This window comes from Sturnira hondurensis, unplaced genomic scaffold, assembly GCF_014824575.4.
Source record: "Sturnira hondurensis isolate 20B ecotype Veracruz unplaced genomic scaffold, ASM1482457v3 Scaffold0000867, whole genome shotgun sequence".
Classification (NCBI taxonomy): Eukaryota; Metazoa; Chordata; class Mammalia; order Chiroptera; family Phyllostomidae; genus Sturnira; species Sturnira hondurensis.
Genome location: NW_028073498.1, coordinates 4,017,146 through 4,042,127, shown reverse-complemented (window position 1 = coordinate 4,042,127; position 24,982 = coordinate 4,017,146). Strand labels below are relative to the sequence as shown.

Genomic DNA, 24,982 nt, shown 5'->3' with positions numbered 1-24,982 from the left:
CTACAATGAAGAGAAAATAAGGTGACAGAGTGTTGGATGCCATCCTGTGAGACATGAGTTTCAGCCGTGAGAGCCACCTCCCTGAGCCACCAGGAACCTGTGCCACTTCTGACCTGTCCTGGCCTCTCTGCTGGTCATCCAAGGGACTTGAACCAAGTGGCGTTTAAAACCTCTTCAAAATCTGTTTTTGTACAGCATAGTCCCATGGGCATTATATTTCTAGAGTGGAGGTAGAGACAGGGGCAAGCAGGGTGAGTGTGTCACACGTGGGTGGTGGGTGTTAAAACCATGAGAAAAGTCACTGTTAACTCCTACTGAGCATCTCTGAGGAGACAGGTGCTGTGCCGTCCCCAACACAGGTTAACCTCACTAACCCTTCTGCCACCTATGTGATGGCCTCTGTGATCACTCCCATTTTACAGATGGAAAAGCTGCGGCTCACCAAGGGTTGGGGGAGGGCTCCAGACCCAGCCCACTGGCCCCTGGGCCCGTGCTCTGAACTGTGTGGTATGGGAGGAACTGGGACACGGGGTGGGACTTGTGGCATGTAGTCAGGTTATAGGGAGTCCTGAAAAGCGGGGCCATAGAGCACTGGGCCTAATGCTACCTTCATCCAGGGCCAGCTATGGGACTGATCCACAGCTCTGACTGTCTCCCCCCTGCCCAGTGGTTACCCCATTTCTGTCACGGAGTACATCACCCCTCACTGCTCCGGGGTGGAAGACAGGCTGTTCTATAGGAGCAGAGGACCTGGTGAGAGACGAGTCCTGGGGATGTCTGCCCGCTGTGGGAGGCCCCACCTGGCTGTTAGGCATCCTTTCAGGCGTGGCCCCTGCCGAGAAGAGCAGAGAGGCCCCTGGGCCTGCTCCAGTTCTCTGTTCCCCAAGGAGGCTGGTGCTGGGAAGAGATAAAACCTTGGCCTAGAAAATAAGAGTAGGCCTGTGCCTCAAGCTGGCCCCCATTGGTAGCATGCCTCCTGAGATCAACCCCCACCCTCGCTCTGACCTGCACCCTCTGTGCCCCAGGGACCTCCGAGGGGTGTGTTTATTCTCCTGGGGGGAGGGACTCCTCAGGTCAGTGTGTACACTGGCCTGGGCAGGGGGAGTGAGACTTTTCTCTTGTTTTTTGGTAATAATTGCCAGTTGTATTCCTCTGACTAAGAGATCCAGAGGTGATTTGAGGTAATTGAACATTTTAACAGTTATTTCATCAAGAGTTTAGGTGCCCCCACTGCCCTTATAAGCTGGTTGCAAATTGTTTGATTCTCTTACTTATTAAAAAAATTTTTCATTCTGTCTATGACACTGTTCATTAAAAAAGAAAACTCACACTACACAGAAATAAGCACAATTAAGTTTTTGATGTATGTATGTATGTACATATGTATGCATACACACATGCACACACACACCAAATTTGGGACTTTTATTCTACACCTGTGAGCTGATGCTAAACGTGCTGCTCTGTAACTTGTTATGTTTTACTTTGCAATATGGAATGAACGTATTTTCGTGCACTTCCGTGAAACTTCCCAACCGGATAGACTGGAGAACAGGTCAAGATACAAAATCCAGTGAGATGCTTGTAACAAGGAAACTACCAAAACCAAAATTTCACCAGATGATTAAAGGTAAAACATACATCAGAAAATGCTAACGGAAAGAAGGCAGGGAACAGATTTTACTCTCAGATTTTAAAAAATGTCTAGGCCCTGAGCGCACAGGGTGAGGGAGTCTGCATGAATGTCTTTGCTTCCAATGCATCATCACAGACTTGTTTCTTGCTCTTCTCTTGCTTCCCTGAGCCTTTCCAACTCATCAGCTCCCCTTAGCATTTCCTCAGGGTCCAGGTGCCTAATGGGACTCTGGGACTGTCCTCTTTAAATCCCTGGGCAGGTTGAGTCGGCCCATTTCTGGGGTTTCTTTCTGCTTCCTGGCTCACACTTTCTTGGGGAGGTTGAGGATTTCCTTCTACTTCCTGTGGTACATCTTCTGAAGGCTTTCCTCAGCCTTCGGCCTGCTCTGTGGTTTTCCTTCCTTTCTTCACAAGACTCTTGCACGTTGAGTATCTTTCCATTGTTTCCTTTTTGAATAAATTCATCCTGCAGGGGTCCAGGGAACTTTGTTCCTTCCCTCCCTCGACTTGTGTCACACCCCAAAGACCAAGAGTCCTGAAAGTCCACAGGGTACTTTCCTCCTCCAGCCACAGGGGCTGCTCCAGGAAACAGTCGGCTGGGAGTAAGACCTTTGCAGCTCACCTGCCTGCGGGTGCCAGACCACAGGCAGAGCCTTCGCATGGGGAAACAGACCCAGACAAGGGGAGGGCTCCCCTGCCCTGCCCCTGTGGAAACTCTGGGCAGCCATCCCTCCCCAGACACAGCAGACTCAGTGCAGGTGCAGCTGCCTCCCCTCCTTGGCTCCTCTCACCACAAACTGCGCAAACTCTCCTACTGCCCCCTGCAGTCGGTACATCAGTACAGTCTCAGTGCTATTTCTCTGGTTCATTTTGTTTTCCTAAAATGCAGTTAAAAATGCAGCAGCTCCAATCTGCTCTTCAAGACTGAGCTCTGGCTGAGCGTCCTGTAGGAAACCTGCCCACCTTCTCTGGGCCAGGGTAGGCCTCCTCCCCTTCCCCATCCCTCTTCCCCATTGGCACTGGTTTCATATGGCCCAGTGGTCTGTTTATATTGGGTTAGCCAAAAAGTCCATATGGTATTTTCCATAAAATAAAAGACACATTTTTCATTTTCACCAATAACTGCATTGACTTAGGTATTTTGAGTCTGTTGGCTGTCTCCCACTGTTGGCTTCCAGTCGGTAGAGGCCAGAGATGCTGCTAAACATCTTCCAAAGCGTAAGACAGCCCCACAGCAAAGAGTTATTTGGCTAAAATGTCAGCAGTGCCAAGAAAATTTGCAAACTAGTTTTGGCACGTTCTACCAGTCACAGCACCTTCTCCATGCACTGCACAAATCTATTTTTTGCATTTCAGTAGCATTTTTACCTTTTTTGAAATAATAAAGCAAAATATGCCAAAAATGTTGCATGGTTTCTTCCATCTTTAATATTAAAATGGCTGCATGAAAATTCACCAATGTTGATAATTTTTTAAAATACACACTGATAGGACACAATACAATCTAACGAAATTGTTCCGAGTGAAGTTAAAGACAACAAGCGCTACTAGAGCCATCGTACAGGAAAAACTGAACAAATATTTTTGGCCAGCCCAGTATTTACTCAGTGTTCCACGGATCGGACTGTGAGCTTCCTTTCTTTTACATCTTTTAAAAAAAATTTTAGAGAGAGGGAAAGCCAAGGAGAAAGAGAGAGAAACATCAGTGTGTGGTTGCCTCTCACATGTGCCCCACTGGAGACCGGGCCCATAACCCAGGCATCTGCCCTGACTGGGGACCAAACTGGTGACCCTTTGGTTTGCAGCCTGCGCTCAATCCACCGCGCTACACCAGCCAGGGCTCTTTTTATGCCTTTTAGAAACTTTTACTTTCAAGTGTGCACAAAAGCAGAGAGGATCAGGCCACACACCCCCACGGACCTGTCACCCAGCTTCAACAGCCATCAGCGTTTTGTCAGTCTTGCTTCATTAATTCCTCCTCAGATGTCTTCCCAATATTTTAAAGCAGTTCCTAGATCTCATACCATTTTTACCATAAATACTTTTGTACAAAACTGTACATTTGTACTTTTGTACAGCTTCAAGATAGCAGAGACCTGTCCTGTGTCCTGTGTCCCGAGCACTTCAGATGGTGCCCAACACAGAGTGGTTCCTGGAAAATACATTATTTTGAATTGACTGACTAGATGAACGAATTGGATTCAGCCTTTAGAACTGAGCCTGCAAACTAGCTGGAATTTGAATGACTGGAATGTGAATGCCGGTTGGGAGCCCACAGCCTCCTGGGGGCCTGTCCCAGAGCCTAGGCTTTTCGGAAGGTTCTGGAATCTGTCATTCATCAGACTTGAAGGTTGGTTGATTCTTAGCCAAGCGTCTCTGATGTTGCGATTACCCTGTACTTTGAGGTAACCTTGGAGAGAGAGGCCTATTAAGATAAAGCTTTTATCTCTGCTTGGTTCATATTTAGTTCACAATTATAGACCTGAGGCTTTTTAAAATTGTAATACTGTATTTACTTAGGCCAAAACGATTAGGACCAAGAAAAAAATCAAAGTATATAATACGTCTGAAGTATTTTCTTTAATACCATCTTTCTATCTTGGAAATGGTATTTTAACTACACAAATGAGAGATAATTGGATGCACATTTTTTCCCAAGCAGTTTTGGCTATATTTAAAACCCTAAGTGCTGTCCACACTGAGGGGGATCCTGAGACCAGAGTCACTACATGTGACATCTCTAGCTCTTAACAAGGTAAAAGTCAGGCCTGGGCTTGAGCTTTGGAAGTCCCTGGTGGTAGAATGGTAGCTTATAAAAATGCCTTTGATGTGGTCCTTCTTTCTCTTAATTCAGAAACAGTATGTACCGTAATACAATGGGAAGTGCCTATTAGCTAGTACGTTTTTTTTCAAAATTATATTTTTAAATGTTTTACTGTTCAGATCTGCTATAAAGCTGAATTACAGTTGGCTGAGTTTTGTTTGTTTTCTTATTTGCCGTTTCACCGGGAATTCAGAGTAATGATTGTATTTCTGGATTTAAGACATTTTTATCATGCCGGTGTAGCTCGGGGGACTAAGGCTGTGCCCAGCAGACATCTGATGACTGGCTACTGTTCTGTGTTCAGCCTGGGACACAGCACAGTTGTTTCCACTGAAATATTTATAGGAATTGGGTTCGGCTGTGATGCCACGTGGAGCCTGGAGCACCTTTTTCACAGACGGGCAACGTCTGGGGATCAGGAGCTATGGGAGCCAGGCCAAAGTCAGTCACACCCCCACAGCGTCTCAGCCACTGAGGGAGCAGTGACTCCTGCCAGGGGCTTTCTTTCCTGGGCTGTGAGCAGGCTGTGGGGTTTCTTCTGTGGGACCAGAGACCTGGCTGTCACCGCGCATGACTTGGACCAGACTGTGGAGTGTCCGGAGGTGCTGCAGCCAACGCCAGGAGTGTGTCTATAGACTCCCTTGGAAGGAATGTGCTGGAAGATGGCCAGAGGGGATCCATGGATTGTGTGACTTTTTGAGTGGCCGCAGGAGCATCCTTGCTAGGGTTGGGAAGAAAGAAAGGGGTCTGTGGAGAGTGGGGCTGGAGCTTGGGCCACAGAGATGGAGAGAGCCTGTTGGCCGGTAATGTCATCTTCCTCAGATGGGGACTCAGCAGAAGCTGACACAGATGTTCCAGGCAGAAAGTCGTGGCCAGGTGCGGGTACCAGGGATGAGTCAGCCCCTGGAGAAGACTCGCCAGCAGTGGGCGGCACACGTAGCTGTCTGCCCTGTGGCTGCCTGCCCTGTGGGTTGGCGAGTAGGGAAGTGGTGGTGGCCAGGATTTGGAAGAGGAACCACAGTAGGGGCAGAAGCAGCAGCTCCGCGGGGAAAGGGTGATTTTCGTGTTTGGATGATTCTGTGAGATTCCCACAGAACCGGGGAGGCCAACCCAGCATGGTGACCCTGTGCCACTCCTCTGCAAATGACCATAGTTGCTCCTCACCACCCTTCTGCTCTGTGGGCTCAGCCCCCTGCTCCTGGGAAAGCCGGATCCTGGACTTGGAGAAGTAAAGTCAGGTTGTCGTGGGGAGGGCACACGGAGAACAAAGGGCCGAGCAGGGAACTAGCACAAATCTACCCGCCTTTCCATTGCGTCAGGGCTCCTCTCAGTCCCTCTCACCAAGGAAGTGGCCCCAGTGAATGCACATCCCAGGCAGAGCCATGTACCTGGTTCCTACGTTGGACAAGAATGTGGGTGCACACACACGCATCGGATGGAGGCCTAACTCCAGCTGCAAATACAGATGTCTCCTAATCCATGTGAATGTTGGATTATGTCACATTATAGTCATTTTTCAAAAATTCAGAACAAAGCATAACCTTCCTCTCCAAGCTTCCTAAGGAAATAGGCTCCAGAAGGAGACGCGTGTGTTGCGGAGCCCAGTGTCGTTGTCGCCCCCACCCCACCCCCTTGGCTGTGTGCACACGCCCAGGGCTGTGATCACACCATGCTGGTCCCCAGCACAAGTGGAGTTAACGAGACTCTGACCATTACCTGGCATTTGGCAGCTGCCAAAGTAGAGTTGGAAGGGAGAGGCTCCAGGAACCCAGGTGGTATCAAGGGGCAAGGGGCTGTGCCCAGACCGGCACGGGTGTCGTCAAATGAGCAGCATTGCATGTGCAGAGCTGACAGTATCCTGGAAACTAAAAGCAGTTAGGAGGTCATGTGAGCCCAGCCATCTGGTTAACCAACATTCTCAGGATTTGAAATCTAGGACTAAATATAGCCCCTTTCCCCAACAGCACTCAGCATATTGAAGAGTGTAGATAACTTGGAGCTTTGCATGTGGTGTCTGAAATAAAGATATGGAGCTCTAGGCCCTGGCTTAGAGAGTCCTGGTAAACATGCCAGGCATTTCCTCCTTATTGTATTGGTTCTCTTTTGGTTTGTATCAAGCTCCCCAAACATAGTGGCTTCCAACAGCAACCATCACGTTTGCTTGTGATACATGAATTGGCTGTGTGGTTGTTTTAGTCTGGACCAGCCCTCCTGATATTCATCTACTGGTTGTGTGGCTGGGCTGGATGGCCTGGGAGGACCTCGCTCACATGTGTGGTGACTGGCAGGCTGGTTGTTTGTCATTCCCCACATGGTCTGTCATTCCCCAGCCACTAGCTGGGCTTCTTCACATGGTGGTCTTAGAGTTCCAAAAGCAGCAAAGGAGAACAGGCCTCAATACATATGGACTTACCAAGCCTCTGCTTGCAGCTCACTTGCTATTGTCCCTTTGGCCAAAGCCAATACCTCTTCCAAGCTTAGACACAATGTGGGAGGAGACTGTATAGGCCATTGATCCCAAAGGGCAGCAACAGATTGGGGCTCATCACTGCAACAGCTGTGCCACGCTGTAAGCCTGAGATTTAATTTAGCAAGCAGCAATTGGTTCCTCCTAATGCCCATGGGAAGACAACTCAGAACCATCTCGTGGTTCACCCTCCCATGAAAAAGTAGTGACAAGTAGAACCAAACAGCGCAGACGTGGTAAATGCGATGGAAAATCCCCCAAGTGGCTGGAGACAGCAAGTGGTTGAGAGGCCAGACCTGGCCCAGCACCAAAAGAAAGGCCCTGACCTTCCGCTCCCAAGTGCAGAGTGACCAAGAGGCAGATCTGGTCTCTGAGGTACTAAAGCAAGAGACACCACCAGAACACGGGTGGGGGGGCGTGTCCCAGGAAGAGGTGCAGGTGTGTTGGGACACTAGGCACTGGCCCTTGGTGAAAGGCAGTGACCAAAGGGACAGAAGCAGTATTCTTTGAACGTATAAAATCGGGATCTCTTTGTCAACAGAGATGCTGGTCGCAGGTGTCCAGGCTCAGTTGTGAGGTACACATGCGTTTCCGTCAGTCTTTTAGCAAATGTTCTCTATTGGCAGAAAGTCTGGCGTATCCCTTAGAGGAATGGTTCTCAAACTCCTGAGCAGAGTCCTTGTGTGGGTGGGGACCAAGGGACTCCAGGGCTCTGGCTGCTGCTTCATGCCCTGCAGATAGGTGCTCAAAAAAATAAAGGGAAGCATTCACATAGCATACAATTTACTCAGTGTGCAGTGGGGTAGTTTTAATATGATCACAGAGTTGTACGTCCCCTACGCATCAGCAGACGAGGTTTTATCTGGTCGTGTCTATCTGAGCTCTGAAGGAGATTGTGTTTGAAGGAGGAAAAGATTATGCCAATAAAATCCAGTTGGGAATGACTGTTTTGATTTTATTCTAGTTGAGAGCCCTTTTCTGAAGAGGGTATGATTTTCGAGTTCGGTTTTAAATGCCAGGGAGAACAGGAAAGAAACTTGGTGTCTGAGAATGGTGGGGTAAAACCTACCACAAGCATTCACTTTTTTTTTTTCACAGAAGCACCATTTAGGATCTCATTCAATATTTTTTAAGCCCTTTTACACACTTTTGAGTTTAGGGGAAAGTAGAATGAATGGGTGGGCTGCAGAAAAACCCGTGGATGCAGCTGAAGTACCTCTATGGTCAGGATGGGGAAAGGTCTCTGATCAGTAGAGGGGGCTGCTTAGTGTAGGAATGAGTCCTCTGGCACCCCTTAGCTGCCCCTAAAGGCACTACTGTGGGTCAGGCAGCAGTGACTGATGTTCAGGTTAATGTTAAAAATAAAGAAGACCAGAGTCATCTTCGCAAAATCTTCATCCAGAAAAGTTGGAGACTTAGAAGTTGGGGGTCAGAACAGGGTGAGCGTGAGCTGGTCCCGGGAAACACTTCGTCATCTGGCACACTGTCTGTGCCCAATAAATGTCCTTCACGGTTTTCTTTGGAAAGGTCATGCTGTAAAGTATCCCATTCCCTGTTGATATCACACAAATGAACCATTCACGAATTGCTTTCCTCTCACTAATTTGATGGATGCGTTCTTGGCAGGCCTCGTTTGGGGGCAAAGGGGTAACTGCGCTAGCTAGGGTTCTCCCCCTAGGATCCGTGTTTGTCTGCCAGAGGCCTGGGCTAATTGGATTATTTTCAGTTGGCAAACTTGGTTTTCCACCTCGGAACACAGGCTTATTGCCTCTGCTTTATTCACAGGGCATGTTCCCGATTTGAGGTGAAGCCATGAAGAGGAGATAGAACAAATAATAATGCTTTTCCGCAACCGCTTCTTGCTGCTGTTGGCCCTTGCTGCACTGCTGGCCTTCCTGAGCCTCAGCCTGCAGTTCTGTGAGTACCCGGGAGGGGAGGGGGCTTCGCTCTGAAACCGCGAGTCCTCCAGACAAACACGAGGGCCCAGAGCCTTTGTTGTCCAAATGAACAGTGGGGTTTAAAACAACGAGTCATCTTATTATTGGTGCTGATGGCGGGGGGCCTGGGGGCAGGAGCCCTGAACCACTGAGCAGCTGTTCTGGGTGTCTGTCTTGGCCACCAGGAATAAGAGCGCTCACTAGGCCTTGGGACCCGTTTTTGGCTTCTGCACACATTCCTAAACTGCCTGGTTATTCCTGGACTGTTAAATTCCCAAGGCAAGACACGGAGTGACCCAGCTTGTTTTCTCGTCATGCCGAGCCACACAGAGCAGAGATATTTGGCCCTCGCTGGCTGATTCTTTGAGGGTTGGGTGTCTGTCTTCTGTCCAGTGAGCGGTGGGGCTGGAGTTGTTGGGGAGGGTCAGGGCAGTCAATATAACACTCGGCCGCCTGGGCATCAGGGCTGTGCTTGGGAAATTACGTGCAGCGTGGCATGAGTGCAGCCAGCGAAGCCAGGCCACGAACCTCACCGCCCAGCACTTTGACCTTCACTAGGACCCTGTGCACAGACTGGGTTCAAATCCGTGCACCACACTGCTCCCTCCCCCAGGAGTGGCCATCCTCAAGCACGGATCTGGCCCTAACCCCCTTGGTTGTACCCCTTCAGAGGTAGCCCATATGGTCTCAGAGGCCCTTCACCATCCTGTGGCCCCTCTCATCATGGACTCGATGATGCAGCGTTACCCACTTACTTGGCAGTCTCTCCATATCCAGCCCGATGTCTATGCCCAGATGCCACCGGCCCGTCTGCCTGGAGTGCTCTCCTCCTTGCCTCCCTCCCTCCCTCTCCTCTGCCTGGTTCGTTCAGTCCTCTTCTCCTGCAGTAACCTCCCATGACCCCCCGCTGAGCCAGGTGCTTCTCGGACACACAACCAGAGTGTCCTGAGCCTGTTTCCCTCCTTGCACTAAACTCACAGTATTGTGATTTTCAGTTCATATATCTCTTCCTGCTACAAGACTGTCTGCTCTCCGAGAGCAGGAACCACGTCCTGTTTCCTCCCTGTCCCCGAGGAACTGCACTGCCCAACACACAGTAGGTGTTTCACGAATGCTTGTTAGATGAATGAATGAATCTCCTGCTCTAAAAAGCAGGCTGCTCCGGCTCCCTTTCCCTCTGGTGCCCATACTTGCAGTCAACAAACTGCGCCGACGCCTGCCTTCCCTCCATTTGCCTCCTCACCTGGGTGGGTGGGAGACAAGGGCTTGGTAGCCATCACCACCGAGGACGACGGCTCTGTGAGGAAGTGGCATTTCTGCCACAGTCTGAATGATGGAAAGATGAGCAGGTGGCTTGGCGAGTGGGATGTTCCAACTGCGCCACAGAAGGTGGGAAAGACTTGGCAATTGGAGGTTTGCAGAGAGGCGGCTCCAAGCAAGCTTCCCTGGTTGACCCCAGTGTGGGACAGACTCCGTGCTTGCGTCGGCTGCGTTTGACAGCCTGTTTCGAAGAGACTGTGAAACGCTCACTTCATCCTTCCATAATAGGAAAAGCCGTCAAGAGAAGGTGGACATAGGAAGTTTAAAAATACTCCAGATGGTTAACCAACCATAAAATATGAATCCTTCCCACAGAGTGTGTTAGGGCTGTCTGTCGTTTAATTGTTTATAAGTTTTCATTAAAAATTTCCCATCCTTTGGTTGGAGAGCTAGGAGGTTACAATCAGCCTTGATTTTTATCCTGAGAAGCTGACAGGATCTGAGACGGGAATGGGGGTTACTTGTGTTTGCTGCGTTTCTTTTGCATGAGGTGGTTTCCACATCACTGAATTGGCCTGTGTGTTTTGCTTATATAACTCTTGTGAAAGTCACTTCTGTTTTAGGAGAGCCAATTTTCAGCCATACTTTTTGAAAGGAAAATTTTGCAGGGTAAATGAGCCTGCGTAGGTCTGAGCTCTTTTCTTCTTGGATGCGTTGGAGTTCGGAAAGAAGTGAAGACATGGGTGTTCTTACTGCTCTTCTGCTTCTAGGTAAAATGTAATCTGGGGATTCACCCGTTTCCATGGGTAACTGCTTTATTTCTCTAATTGCTTTGTTGGTTTCTCATTTTTATGGTGTCAGAAACTTTGCTAATTCGTGATACAAAGGTTTATGCTATAGTAACACTTATGTTTTCATTCCTACCCTGAAATATGCGGACTTTTCCTTTGCCATTTCTTTTGGCTAATTTTGAATCCTGAGTTAGCATGTACAGTCCTTTTAGGGAATATATTTGAAGCAATAAGATATAACTTGATTTTCTCATGCTTTAAGTAAACACTACAGTTTTATTTATTTGCTTTCTGCAATGATTATTTTTTTGTCCTGTAGGTAATTTTCTTTTTCTGATGTTTTGAACATGAGACAGTTCTGACCCAGGTTACAATTGTAAAAAAAGGGTTGTTTAAATAAGCATTTTTCTTTCTCTTAACACAGAAAGAATGTCCGTGATCCCACATATGTTTATTAAGTGCTTATGTGTGTTGGGCATTTCTCTGCACTCTGGGGGTGTAGGTCTCAGAAAAAGGATAGAAGTTTAAGATACAGTTTTCAGTTTTTCAAAATGTTTATTTTAAATGGTACCAATAATTAGCTATTTGTTTATAGCCTTTAATAAAAATCATGCATTTTGTATTTTCAAGTCCTTGATGTTTTTGAGGTTTGAAATAGGGACATTCTGAAATTTCTGAAATTTAAATTGTAGAAAGGAACAAGTAGGTGTGAATGTCTTTAGTTAATCCAGTTAAAATGAGTACAAAGAGAAAAATAACCTCTTGAATTGAGGAACTGTTTTAGGGCAAGACCATCGGTATGTGAAGAGTCGTGAATGATTAGTCGTTTTTTCTTTTTCTGCTCATTTGTAATCGTCCATTTTCCTGTTCTGTGTGTACGCAGCCTTTGCTTAGCGCTCATTTCATGCTCATTTTTCTGGGTTCCCACTCATGTTCCCAAAATGGCCGCAGGACAGCAGGCAGGCCCTGGAGTCACAGTCCTGTGTCCGGCCACCCAGCAGTTGTGTGCCCTCAGGCCAGTTTGACTGCCGGAGCCTCTGTTTCTTCCTCTGTGAAATGGAGTAGATCGTCGTTGCCCTCGTGGTCGTTGCTTTGCTGTGTTAGTGTGAGAACGGAAACCTTGTGGGGAACCCCTGGCCTCTGGAGGCATAATCAGCATAAATCTTTTTTTAATCCTCACCCAAGGACATATCTATTGATTTTAAATAGAGGGGGAGGGAGGGAGAAAGAGAGGAAGAGAAACATCAATGTGAGAAAGAAATGTTGATTGGTTGTTTTCTGTATGCACCCCAGTCAGGGGCCACAGCTGCAACCTAGGCATGTGCCCTGACTGGGAATTGAACCTGCAATCTTTTGGTTTACAGGACGATGCTCCAGCCAACAGAGCCAAACCTGCCAGGGCAGCATAAACTTTTTAGCAACAGTGCAAGTCCTGTGGCAATGCACCGCCCTCAGAAACCAGGGTTCTTGGTGTTCCAAAGGCTGCCAAGGCTTATGTTACTGTAGCTGTGGGGGGCAGGGGAAGGGGAACATATCATACATTTATTTGTTTTGTATCAGAGTTCATTGGCCATGGTAGGGCTTAATGTGAACTGGGCACATGGCACCTGTATCTGGAGGTCACCTTCTTGGGCAGGCCCCCAGTTGACCAGAGCAGGTTCCAAGCGAGATGTCAAAGGTGGACTGGAGATGCAGGTCCCCAGGCGGAAGAGGGCAGGGCTGCCCTGTGGAAGTGAAAGCCACTTCTCTGGTATCAGAAGAGCCCTTTCTGCAGGAGGAGCTGGGCCTGTTGCGGGGGACCATAGAGACGCATTTCAGTCGAGCGTCAGTGTTGCACAGAGGTGAACAGGTGGTGTGCCGCCTCTGGAGCATTGCTCTGTGAAGAGTAGACTGTTAGGCAGGTCATTGCACCTGATCCCATTTATGGTCTCTTCAGACTCCGAGGTTTTATGATTTCAATCCTTGTGGATGTGATGTCATGTGCATGCCCCACACCGTTGCTCGGCAAAGGCCCTTGAGCTTCCGCTGTGTGCTAGGGCGGGGGGTGTCGTCTCTCCAGGGCTGCGGGAGCCCTGCGTCTAGTGGAGAGTCAGGAGCAGCCACTTGAAACACAGTGTGCTCAGTGCCAGGACGGGTAAGAGGTGGCAGCATGAGGACACGAGAAAGAACAGGGACACAGGAGGAGCCAGACTGCCGGGGGCAAATCCCTGGCTTCTACTTACCAGCTATGTGGCACACTATTTCTCCTCTCCATGCCTCAGTTTCCTTATCTGTAAAATGAGTATAATGAAAGTCCCTGTTTCATAGGGTCAGTAAAGGACTAAGAAAACGGATACTTACGAAACACTTAGAATAGTGCCTGTCACATAGTAGTCACTACATGTATGTTTGCTAAATAAAATGAATTCAAAATCCTTAAGGCAGGGGGATATGGAAGGATAGAGGACAAGAGGCCAATCCAGCCTGGAGGTCAGAGGAGACTCCCAAAGGAGGTGACATCTGAGCCTCGTCCTTGAGGGAAGAGTAGGAGCTGGCCGAGGAGGAAGCTGGGAAGGGCATTCCTGGCTGCTGGGAATGGGAACGCACAGGCACAGAGGCAGAAGGGCGCAGCTAGTCACCTGTGCATAGCTGTGAAAGTGGACAAAGGCCAAGGCCACCCCCATCTCCACATTCTCTCCTGAAGGAGCAAGGGGCCACTGGAGCAGGGAAGACGCCATCAGCCTCGTGTCTGGGAAAGACCCCAGTTCCACGCAGTGTTTGCCGCAGTGTGGTCTCCTGAGCACCTGGATCCGAGTGACCCAGGGAGCTTGTCAGAACTAACGCCTGTTCCAAAAACAAAAGAGAACACGCACTTTGGAGCCCTGCCTTCAAACTCAGAATCTTGGTGTGTGTGGACCCCAGGAACCTGCATTTTTAACAAGCCCCTGGGTGAATCTACGGAACACAAATTTGGGTGCTCCCTGTTCAGAGGCCGGTGGGGGGTCGATGCTGGAGGCAGCTCCGGGGCATGTAGGAGTCTGGTTCAGGTAGTTCAGCAGATGCTTCCTTCACCCATCCACTCATGCATTCATTCATTCATCTAAATGCCTCGTGTTGGTCTGGGACGCGAGTGCCAAAGGCTGGAGGAAATGCCCAGGACCGGAACTGGGCAGTCAGCCACGCAGGGCTGATGGCTCCCTGGGTCTGGACAAGGAGGCCCAGGGAGAGCACTCAGAGCAAGAGGAGACACAGGACAAGGTCCAGACAACTGGGGGAGCTGGGGACAGAGCAGGAGGAAGAGCTGGGGGGAGTCGATGGGGTCCTTTGGGGTCACTGGAGGTCCGAAGGCCCAGAGGGGTGGGGTGAGGATGGGTGCGGTGTCCTGCCAGCAGGCAGGTTTCGGGGGCTGAGCTAAGAGGAACCCTGAGTGGAGCCCCTGTGTGGGAACTTGGGACCCACTGTTTATGACGCCCTGGCCTGGGGAGACCAGGTCTCCCAGGAGCGCGGAAGCCACTCCAGACCGACAGCCCGTGGATTTGTTTTGTTTGGCCCCACCAGTGTTTTCACATTTTAAAATTTATTTACCAGTGTTTTAAAACCAGGCAATGTCACATAAACATGCAACCCTCTTTTAAAAACCAAATAAGCCAAGGCCCACGGTCCCCGCGCAGCTGGGTGGGGGCCGCCCCACTGGGGAGGGTATGAGCTCTCTCTCTCTCTCCACAGTCCTCACCCTGCAAGCCTGTCCGCTCTGGCTTTTCTGTCCTGTGGCGCAGATAGAGGGAAAAGGTGGTATCTGGGCAGACAGGGAGGGAGGCCATGAAGGAGACAGAACAGCAGCAGAGAGGGGGTCCCGGAGCCAAGGGAGGCAGGTAACTGCCCTGAGTTCTTGGTGGGCAGCTGATGAGCCCAGCTTAACCAGGTGTATGTGGGCAGTGTGTGTGTGTGTGAGTGTGTAAGTGGTGAGAGTGTGAAGATGTGTGTGGTGTGTGAGTATTGTGTGGGGGTGCTATGTGTACGTATGGGGTATGTGAGGGGGGTGAGTATTGTATGTGTCCGGTATGTGTGTGGGAGTGGTGTGTGTATGTATGTGGTGCGAGAGTGTGAGCAGTATGTGAGAACGTGAGTGGTGTTTGTGAATGTTGTGTGTGTATGTGGAGTGTGAGTTGGGCTATGTGCATGTATGCAGCACAAGAGTGGGTATGTGGTGTTGTGAGTGTGTGATGTGCACGTGTGTGTGTCCAGTAGTTCCCTGGCACCTGTCTTCCCTGCAGAGCCGTCCTTTTCCCGCACCTCCCAGCCCCCACACCCTCCCTTTTGTCACCTGCTGGGAAGGAGAACAGCCGTGCTTGGGAGAATAGTGTAGAAACGAGAGGAAAAGTGCCTCTGAGTGGGGACCACCAGGAGCCCCTGCGAGATGCCTCAGTGTTGTGACACTTGCCTTGCCGTGGTCTTCAGACCCTGGCTTCTCCACCCTGGGCTGCTCTTTGAAGTCGCCCTGTTGGCGTGTGTGGCTCCAGCTCCTGTGGGCATCCCGAAGCCTGCGGTGCAGGGGATTTTGCTGAGGAGCAAATTCGGGTCATAATGGTGGGGAGTGCGCTCCTCAGTTGCTGAGCAGGCCTGATCGCATCGTCCAGCCAGGGTCTTTGTCCTTCTCTCTGCCCGATGTGTATTTTATGGAGAAAAACATGCCTCATGGGTATGTGTGAACTTAGAGATTCATGAAAATCTGAATATGCTGTTGGCAAAGGTGCGGGGTGCAACCCTTAGAATGCCAAGGGTCTGATGTACTGTCTCCTCTATTTTTAAAGCTTCAATACGGTGCCTCCAGGTTTTTATTTTGGTGAATTGGAGCCACATAGAATGAGGAGTTAAAAATGAGGGCTTGCATCTTTAACCTAAGAGCTCTGTCATAATATCCCCTGTGTCATCATTATTGGTAACATTTTTATTTAGTATTTTTAAAATTAATTTTTATCCTCTTCATGGAGATTTATCTTCTGTCCAATGTTGAGTTTTCTCTGAATGCTTCATGTCCAGCTACTACATAGAGTTAAATATCTTCAGGGAAGGAAAATTCTGTGGATAAATGACACAATTAAGTGTAACAAATCAGCTTTCATCACAACATTTTTTAAAAGATTTTCTTTATTTATCTTTAGGGGGGAAGGGAAGGAGAGAGGGAGAGAAATATCAATGTACGGTTGCCTCTTGTGCGTTCCCTGCTGGGAACTGACCTAGAACCCAGGCGTGTGCCCTGACTGGGAATCAAACTGCGATCCTTTGGTTCGCAGGCCCGTGCTCAATTCACTGAGCTACCCCAGCCAGGGCCTCATCACAACATTTTAAGCTCATGTAGTTACACTGGAGGGGTGAGAAGAGCATGTGGCAGGGCCTCCATATGTCCAGGGATCATTTCTCGTTTTCTTACAGGGTGGAAACATTTATTCATTCGTTCCTTTCTTCCTTCCTTCTTTCCTTCCTTCCTGGTCTCTAATCTTAGGAAATTTCCCCTAATAGATGTTTCCTGCAGCCTTGCTTATAATGGGAAGAAGGGGGACAGGCCAGCACTAATGTGTCTGACAGTAGATACCCTGCATCCATTACACCGTGATCACATAGACCTTCTGAATCGACTTGGAAGGTTGTCATAACATGTTAGCTTTTACATGGGAGCACACGTCTGTGTGTATGTACCCATGTAGTCAGCAGGATTGATAAGGAGAGGAATCTCCCATTTAGAGGAGAGGAAACTAGCCAGTTAGTTAGTAAAACTAGAAAGTGTTGTTAGTAAAAGGTGTCAGTGAGTTAAGGAGAGTGTCTGTGAATCACCAAGACTGTATGAGGAGAGACAAATTAGGAGAGAAAGCTTCAGAATGTGTGTACATGGCAGTAACCACGGAATGGGCGAGCCAAGGACACGTGGAAGGCTGCCCAGGTGGAGTCACATCACTGCGCTAACCAGCTGGAGACCCCACTTCTCGTTGTCTTGGCAACAGAGCTCCTGTTCCAAGCTGATGACATTTAAAAAGGGAGGGAGAGAGAGCACAAGCATGAAAGTCTATCTTAGAGGAAAGTAAGTGGTCCTCAGAGGTGGGGCCGGGGGCAGGGCTGTGTGGTCCTGACAGCAGCCCCCACTGCAGGGAGGGTCTGGGCGGGGCAGCTTTAAGAATGAGGGTTTGAGGGCAGAATCTTTTTCTTTTTCTAATTTTATTTTGCATTGGTTTCAGGTGTACAGCTCAGTAGTTAGGCAATCATATACTTTAAATAGTGTTCCCCTCGATATTTCTAGTATTGCAATATTATCAACCGCATTTCCTGTGCTTTTCTTACTTCCCATGACTATTTTGTAGCTACCAATTTGTGCTTCTTAGTCCCTTCACCTCTTTTTTGTTTAAGATTTTATTTACTCACTTTTAGAGAGAGGGAAGAGAGGGAGAAAGAGAGGGAGAGAAAAACATCAATCAGTTGCATCTTGTACGCACCCCATCCAGGGACTGAACCCACAACCCAGGCCTCCGTCCTGACAGGAAACGAGCTGGCGACCTTTGGCTCTGCAGGACAGCGCCCAACCAGCCGAGCTGCACCAGTCAGGGCCCTTCACCTTTTCACCCATTTCTCTCTCTCTACGTATGAATCTTTTGATTTTGTTTGTTCACTTACTTTGTTCTTTAGATTGTACAAGTCATTGGAATCATATGGTATTTGTCTTTCTCTGACTGACTTATTTCACTGAACATAACACCCCGTAGGTCCAGCCATGCTATAGTAAATGGTCAAATTACCTTTTTCTATGTCTGAGTAATATTCCGTTTTATATACATGTACCACAGCCTTTTTATTCGGGAGGGCAGACTCTGAATCCTGAACAAGAGGGCAGAGTCGGTGTGCACACAGAGAGCTCTGGGACCAGCTCACCGTCCTCTCCACCAGTGTGGCTGCAGCACACCGTGCCTCCCTGGGGCCCAGCAGAGCCAGGCTGCCCCTGGGATGGGAGGGACAGGGTGTCGGCCGTGATGCATGGGCCCTTCCTTGGATTTATCTGGTTCAGGCTCCAGCATCACCTGTTGCCTTCCATGCCTCCCTTTCTTGTTTTCCTATGTCCTCTGTGGGGCTGGACCCCAGTGGCCAGAGCTCTGTCTCTCCACAGCCCCAGGTAGCGACCAGAGAATGGGACACCTGGTCATCACAACATCAGATACCTGGGGGTGCAGGCTCCTCCCTCAGCTGCGCTGTCTCGTCTGCTGAAGTGCCTCCCCGAGATCTCCCACCCACCTAGTGGTCTCCTCCTTTTGACCCTTTTCACAGAAGGCAGATGTCTGGCCAGGCTTCCTGAGCAGTTGGTTCGGTGGCCTCAGTGGGATGCATGTCTTTGAGACACAGGAAACTTATTTGTTCCTCTTTGGTGGGGAGACAGTACCCTTGGACCATAGTGACTGTCACCATTCCCACCAGAGGAAGGACAGAAGCACAGGTTTAAGCTCTGGCAGGACATCCAGCCAGCACCCCCCCCCCCACTAGAATGTTCACTGTGGGTTTCTCTGGGTGGTAAGGGTAGGGGTGGTTCTCACTTCTTTGTGTACGTTAGTATTGAATGGCTCTTTTAGGATAACATGTTTTTATGAATTGTAAAGATCCCTTTTCATTTTGAAAAGCAAAAAATCTCAAGGGTATTGAAATCTCGCCTTTCTCTATGTACACTGAGTTCTTAGCCTGAGCCCACAGATGTCTGTATTGTCTTGTGTGGTTGCAGGGGTCCTGTGAATCCCCAGAAATCAAATTCAAAAGCTTGCAAACACAGCCCTTTTGCAGGGCTGAGGAGCAGCAGCTTGTGTCAGGTTCTCAAAGGTGGGGCAGAGGGGGTCTCCGTCCTGAGATGGCTTAGTAGGCTGAGATTCTTGTCATAGTTCTGTCTGGAGGCCTGTCCTAGGGTCTGTGATGTCTCATTGCTGTCATGATGCAGAGTCCTTGGTGCTTGGTGATCATCTAACCCGAGGGACCCTGTTGGGTCTAGGCCAGTTGTTGGTGGCCCCATAGGAGTGTGAGGTTTCTTGCATGTGGGCCAGGCTCAGGCCCCAGTGGGACCCCTGCGGCTGCACTCCGGCAGTCCTGTGGACTTCGGTGGCAGATGTCAGAGGGAAGGGTCAGGCAGGGAGGCAACAAGACCTCGGGAACAGCCCAGGGCAGGAGCTGAGGCCCCAACCCTGAGAGTCACCCCTGTTGTGGTTTGCTGACTCTCCGAAGGGACCAAGGCTTATCACTGGCACCAGACGCACTTGCTGGCTTCTTATCTAACAGTGGTTCACCAGGAGGTGACAAGAACGGGGAATGAGGAGTGACTAAGAACGAGGATAACAAGAAAGGCTGGTGTTGTACTGTGGCCCAGCATGGAGGGGTCATAAAGGAGACTGTGGGTTCATCTGGTCGGTCTTGCCTGTGTAAAACAAGTCTCTCAGCGTGTATAGACGGGGACTCGATTTTTCACATTTTCCCTGTACCCATGATTTCTACCCCTGCCTTTAAAGACAAGTGGCCGAAGGCAGATAACAAAACTGTGGACTCTGGTGTTGTTTCTGGTTGATACTTGAGAATTACACATGGGCATTTTTCTATTCAGTGAACGGTAAACGCAGATTTGGCATTTGAGACAACTTAGTGGATTAAGGAGCACTGAGGGAATTGTGGGAACTGCCTGTCAGAACAAATCATTATTCCTTGGCAGGCAGGTGAGGGATGGGGAGCGGGGGGCGGGAGGGTCCTCCCGGATGGCTGGGAGGAAGGATGGGGAGATCAGGTGTCGGCACCAGGGGTCATTTTACAGGTGAGGGAAATGATACCGGGGGAGGCAGGGGTACTTGCCCCAGGTCGGCAGCTAGGAAGTGACAAAGCCAGCCCTTGAACACAGGTCTCTGTGTCTGTGATCACCTCCCCCAGCTCCGCAGTGCCTCCCCGATTTCAAAACCACAGCCAGCTGTCACAGCAGGGCTGACTGAGGACAGACTTTAAAGGCACTGGAAAAGAAGAATCCCAAAGGAAGAGGTGACCTGCCCAGGGCTGAGGTCCCACCAAGGGCGAGGCAGGCCCTGGAGCTAAGAAGGTGAAAAGCAGATGGTGGGGCCGCTCCTGGGTCCCATGGGGTTCTCTGCTGGTCCAGTCAGTCGTGTGACTTATGTGGCAACTGAGCCCAGAGCAGTGGGGATAGAGACGAGCCAACACTTTAGCCCCACCTGCTTGCCTTGACGGCACACCTTCAGATCCCCAACACCTAGCTTTAATCTGCCAGGGTGTCTGTGCAGTCGGACCAGAGCTGACTGACTAAACCAAACACCAGCAGGAGCAGCAGGAGGCAGCTCTTGGCCCAGGTGACAGGAGGCAGGGGCTCAGAGGCCGCCTAACTCCTCGTAACTGACCCGTCCACGTGGGAAGCCTCTCTTTCCCGGAAGGAGCCTTTATTGGCACAGTTGGCTGGTGTCTGGTCCCCATCCCTGGAGCAGCGCCGCACCCCACGTTACCGCACGACTGGCGTGATGGAGGAGCCACTCCACAGAACGAAAGGAGAGGCGGTGATCTGACCCAGGGTGGGAGCCCCCACGGGACTCTATCAGGTCAGCTTTTAAAAGATCCTCACTTGGAGATGTGTTTATTTATTTGAGAGAGAGAGAAATATCAATGTGAGAGAGAAACATTGATTGGTTGTCTCCCCCACGGGCCCTGACCTGGGACGGAACCCACAACCAAGGTTTATGCCCTGACCGGGAGTCACATCCACAACCTGTCGGTGTGTGGGACGAGGCTCCAACCAGCTGAGCCACCCAGCCAGGGCTCAGTCAGTTTTGAGGCACCTGTAAGGCCCTTGCATACAGCAGGTTCTCAAGGCTAGAGCTGGTGGCAGAAGGCCCCGTGTGCAGCTAGGTTTTTGTGCTCTGCCCTGGGCCAGACCCTGACCTGGGGGGATGAGCTACAGACCATGGGCATTGGCTGGTGCCCTGGAGGAGAGGTGCTGGCTCGTAGTTGTGTAAGTCTAAATGACACCCAGCTAATGAGCCGGCTGCAGACACCTGGCTGACCCTGTAGGGTCACCGAGTTTGGGGAAGTAGCTAAGGTGGCCTGAGTCCCAAGGCCAGAGAGGGGCTTGTGGGCTAGGGGCCTGTGCTGATAAGTCATGACCTGATCCTGACCCTGGGTCTTTTCTCTCCTTTTCTCTATTCCATGGGAACCATCCATAGAATAAACAAAAATTAAAAGAGGCAAATCATTAAATGGAACATCTCCTTCCAGACGTAGCCTTGGTGCTGGATCCTAAGCTTGTTGATAGGTCAGGTTTTGCCCGAGGCTGTTGTTGACTGTTCTCTCAGGCCGACTTCCCAGCATCTCCTCTCTCTATCCCGGTCTTTACGGCACCTGCCCTGCGCCTGGGCCCCCAAACCAGCAACCAGGGTGTGCAGGGGCTCCGTGACCAGGAAGGCCGTTTCCCCTATGAGGGTCGTATGCTTCCTGCTCCCCTGTCTTCTTATTTAATACCTTACCACCCTCCCCAGCTAGATTGTCAGCCTCAGGAAGACAGAGATCTTGTTCTTATTCTCTGAAGAATCCCCAGCAGATGCTCAGTAGGTTTGGATGGATGGATGGATGGATGGATGGATGGATGAAGGATGCATAAACAAATACCAGACCCGGGAGGACAGTGGGCCCAGGCTTACAGGCTGTAGGACCCCAGGCCCTCCTTTGACCTGCCTCTGTCTGAGGGCCGTTGCCTGGCTGATGGTCAGTCTTCCTACCATGAGGCCTGAAGCTGGAAAAAGCAGTGCGGGCCAGTTTGTGTGTGTTACTCAGAGCTAACAGGCACTTACCTATGATACTTACCTATGCAGGGATTCTTCCTTGTGCACTGGGGAGCGAGGGGGCCTGCGGGAACAGTGCCTGATTGTTTTACTCTTGATTCTAAGAAGGGTACTAGTTGCTTTTATGAGTGAGGGGACCCAAGGAACTGCTGTAGAGGCAACGCTCTCTGCCATTTCTTTGACACTGAGACTCCACGGGCATCTTTACACAAGGTCATAGATGTGCCGGCAGGGTGGAAGTGACTGTGGATGAGATGAGCCTGTAAAGCAGCTGGAAACGAGAGTCCGAGTATTCAGGGGGCCCATAGGATCTCCTTGTCTGCTTGGGAATCACGCCACAGGGAAACCGCCTGCCCGCAGGCGCCGAGTTAGTTATCCACAAAGATGTCTCTTGTCCTGTTATTCGCAGTTGTCATGGCGGTTCAGTGGCTCCGGGGCCTCATCTAGATTCATGGGGCTTTTTTATACCTGTGCTCATTGTTCATTGGTTTGCCTGCCTGCTTTCTTTTCTGATGCCCCCACAGTCCATTCATTTGCCTGATGACGTCTGAGTTGCTGTCATCTGCTTAGGTTCAGCAGAGTTCCTCATTGTCCCAGAGGGCAGCTGGAGGACCTGGAGGCACTGGGGACCTGGGCAAGGCTGGCCAGGAGAAGCAGTGTCTTGGAGCCCCAGGCCGCAGCCCAGGAGAGCTGATGCAGCCAATATATAGGTGGCCTTCAGCTTGCGGCTGCTCCTTTGGGCTCCTTTGCAGCCAGCCTCTCTCAGGGCTCCCCACACATCAGCCCTGGTGGGGCCAACTGGACTGGGCCTCCAGCCTTGAGCCAGATTGCTGCCTCTCGCTGCTGTGCTCGCCCCTGCTGCACAGACCTCCCTCCCCTTCCCCATGCTGCCAGCTTCATTTCTGCCTTCCAGGCCCAGTTTGGCTGTCTCCTTAAGGAAGCTGCCTCATAATCCCCACCCCCAGCTGCACAGCTAACCCTTCTCCCTCGGGGCTCCCGTGTGAGGAGTCAAGGCGTATGTCACCAAAATCGTGGAGCACGGTGCCTGGCTCAGAGTGTCAGTTCAACAAGTACATGTGAAGGGCCTGCCTTGTGCTGGCTGGCGGGGGATTGTGAACATGCAAGAACCAGAGCCCTGGCCCTCTGGATGTTTGGGGTGGCGTCTGACAAGCCGGACACTACTGGCTTACTCGTACTGTGGTGCGAGCCAGGACGGCAGCAAGAACCAGGTGGGCTCATAGACGAGGGACGTTAAAACTACTTGGAAGTTCTAAGTGAGCTGACCCCTGGGATCAGTTACAGAGTTGGCCAGATTTGGAGAACAGAGGTGGGGTGAGGGTAGGGTTGCAGGCATGGGAGAGAAACATCCTGTGGGAGCAGGGGTGGCTCTGAGCAGTTCAGGACAATGAGAACTGAGTTGGGGCGGAGGACAGACAGATGGAGCTGGGGAGACGGGTGACCCCACAGCTTCTGTGCGTCAGAACCTCCCCTGAGTGTCTGGTATCTGTGGGAGCCCTCAGAGGGCCCCACATGGATGGACTCTGCATCCTGGTGACTCAGGAAGGCGCCAACAGCACAGGGTAATCCCAGCAGCAAGTGGGCTGAGAGCCCAGGGGCCGGAGGAAGCAGCAGGTGATGTCATTCTGAATGGATCATCTGATTATCACCCTGTTGTTATCTGTAGCTTTCAAATCACTGCTTCCTTTGGTCATGGGTGGATCATTTGTACCCAGCTACCACGGTTCCCCTCTTAGTATGTTGGGCTGTTTAATAAAATACCATAAACTGGCTGGCACAAAACCATCAGAAATGTATTTCTCTCAGCTCTGAAGGCTGAGAAGTTCCAGATCAAAGCACCAGCAGATTTGTTGTCCAGGGAGAAGGCTTCTTTTTGCTGTACCCTCAGGTGGTAGAAGAGCCCTCTAAGCTCTTTCACAAGGGCACTAATCCCGTTCATGAGCAAGCCACCTTCATGACCTATTCTGACTCCAGATGCCATCACGTTGGGGGTTAGGACTTTAACATGTGAATTTGGAGGGGCACATTCAGTCTATAGCAGTTCCCAAGTGGTAACCCCAACAGCCTAACCTTGTGGGCCTACAGGTAAACCATCGAACTGCGGGGACTCTGGGATACCCAGGGACCGTGCTCCTGTGCCCTGTGTCACTTACGTCATCATATCTCCTCAGCTCTACTTCTCCCCGGCCCAGACTCAAAGGGGAGGCGCCCATGGGCATGGCCTCAGGGCCAGAATCTGGTACCACGTCATAAAAGAGCAGAGTCAAGGACGGAGCGGTGCCACACAGCCAAAAGAGCTGGGTCATTGAGACGCCGCCTTAGGGCATCTGCTTTCTTCTTTCCTTGCTCTGGGGCTGATTCCCCCACGTACATTAACACCCCGGGCTGTGGCCTCGGTTTCAGCCCCTTCCAGCTGCTGGGAAGAAAATGGCTCTAGAATGAACTGAAGGATAATTTTGAGTCAATAAATAGCCAACCCCATAGCTCTCTGATTGGTATCTTAATACAAGTAGACGTAAACATTGGAGAAATAACACATATTTCTATCTGTATAGAACATAGTAACATGCTTACTGTAAATATACATACATATATGTATGTGTGGGGATACATACAACGATGTAGACAGCAGTAGAAAAACAAGGGGAGATACCCCACCCCCTGTTTCGCCCATTCCCCAGAGGAAGCCACGGCTACATTGGGAGGGTTGCCCTTGTAGACATTTTCCCGTGCATTTGCCTCATAAACAAACGCCTGTGTATTCATACACTTGTAGTATGGATTTTCTTTACACTAAGAGGAGTGGGTAAATACCCTGTGACTTGGTCTTTCTGCCTCCTACCTTTGGTTCTTTTCCATTCTTTTTCACTGTGGCAGAATATTCCATATTGTCCTTGTAGGATTCTGTTCTGCCGATGAGAGATATTTGGATTATTTCCCCTCTTTATTATTATAAGCAGCACTGCGGTGGATCTCTTTGGCCATGTATCTTTGTGGTGTATCTTTGTGATGGGAACCCGTATCTCTGTGGAGTAGATTCCAAGATGTGTAGTGATGGGCCCAGGAATGAAGCCCACGTAACATGCTGGTGGCTGCAGCCGAACACTCCTTCCACAGGTCGCTCCGGTGGCCACTCTCGCCCTCCGTGCAGAAGCGCTGCTTTCACTCCCACGCCGGCACCGATGTTACTAGCCACACATGGTTTTCCAGTCTGATGGGGAGGGTCGTGT

General features: G+C 50.3%; 1 protein-coding gene and 1 pseudogene across 5 annotated transcripts in view; one reads left to right on the top strand and one right to left on the bottom strand.

Moving 5' to 3' along the window:
- Nucleotides 1-24,982, top strand: part of PXYLP1 (2-phosphoxylose phosphatase 1) — a 72,446-nt gene that overhangs the window by 27,888 nt on the left and 19,576 nt on the right. For 4 of the 5 annotated variants that reach the window (XM_037051655.1, XM_037051664.1, XM_037051647.1 and 1 more), the window contains one exon: nucleotides 8,712-8,843. In XM_037051655.1, coding sequence (XP_036907550.1) covers nucleotides 8,765-8,843 — 79 coding nt within the window. In that variant the 5' untranslated portion in view covers nucleotides 8,712-8,764. Of the gene's footprint in view, nucleotides 1-8,711; nucleotides 8,844-10,730; nucleotides 10,894-24,982 lie in introns of those variants that run through there. The other variant, XM_037051641.1, reaches the window with a different exon arrangement.
- Nucleotides 1,653-2,296, bottom strand: LOC118990966 (transcription elongation factor A protein-like 8; annotated as a pseudogene).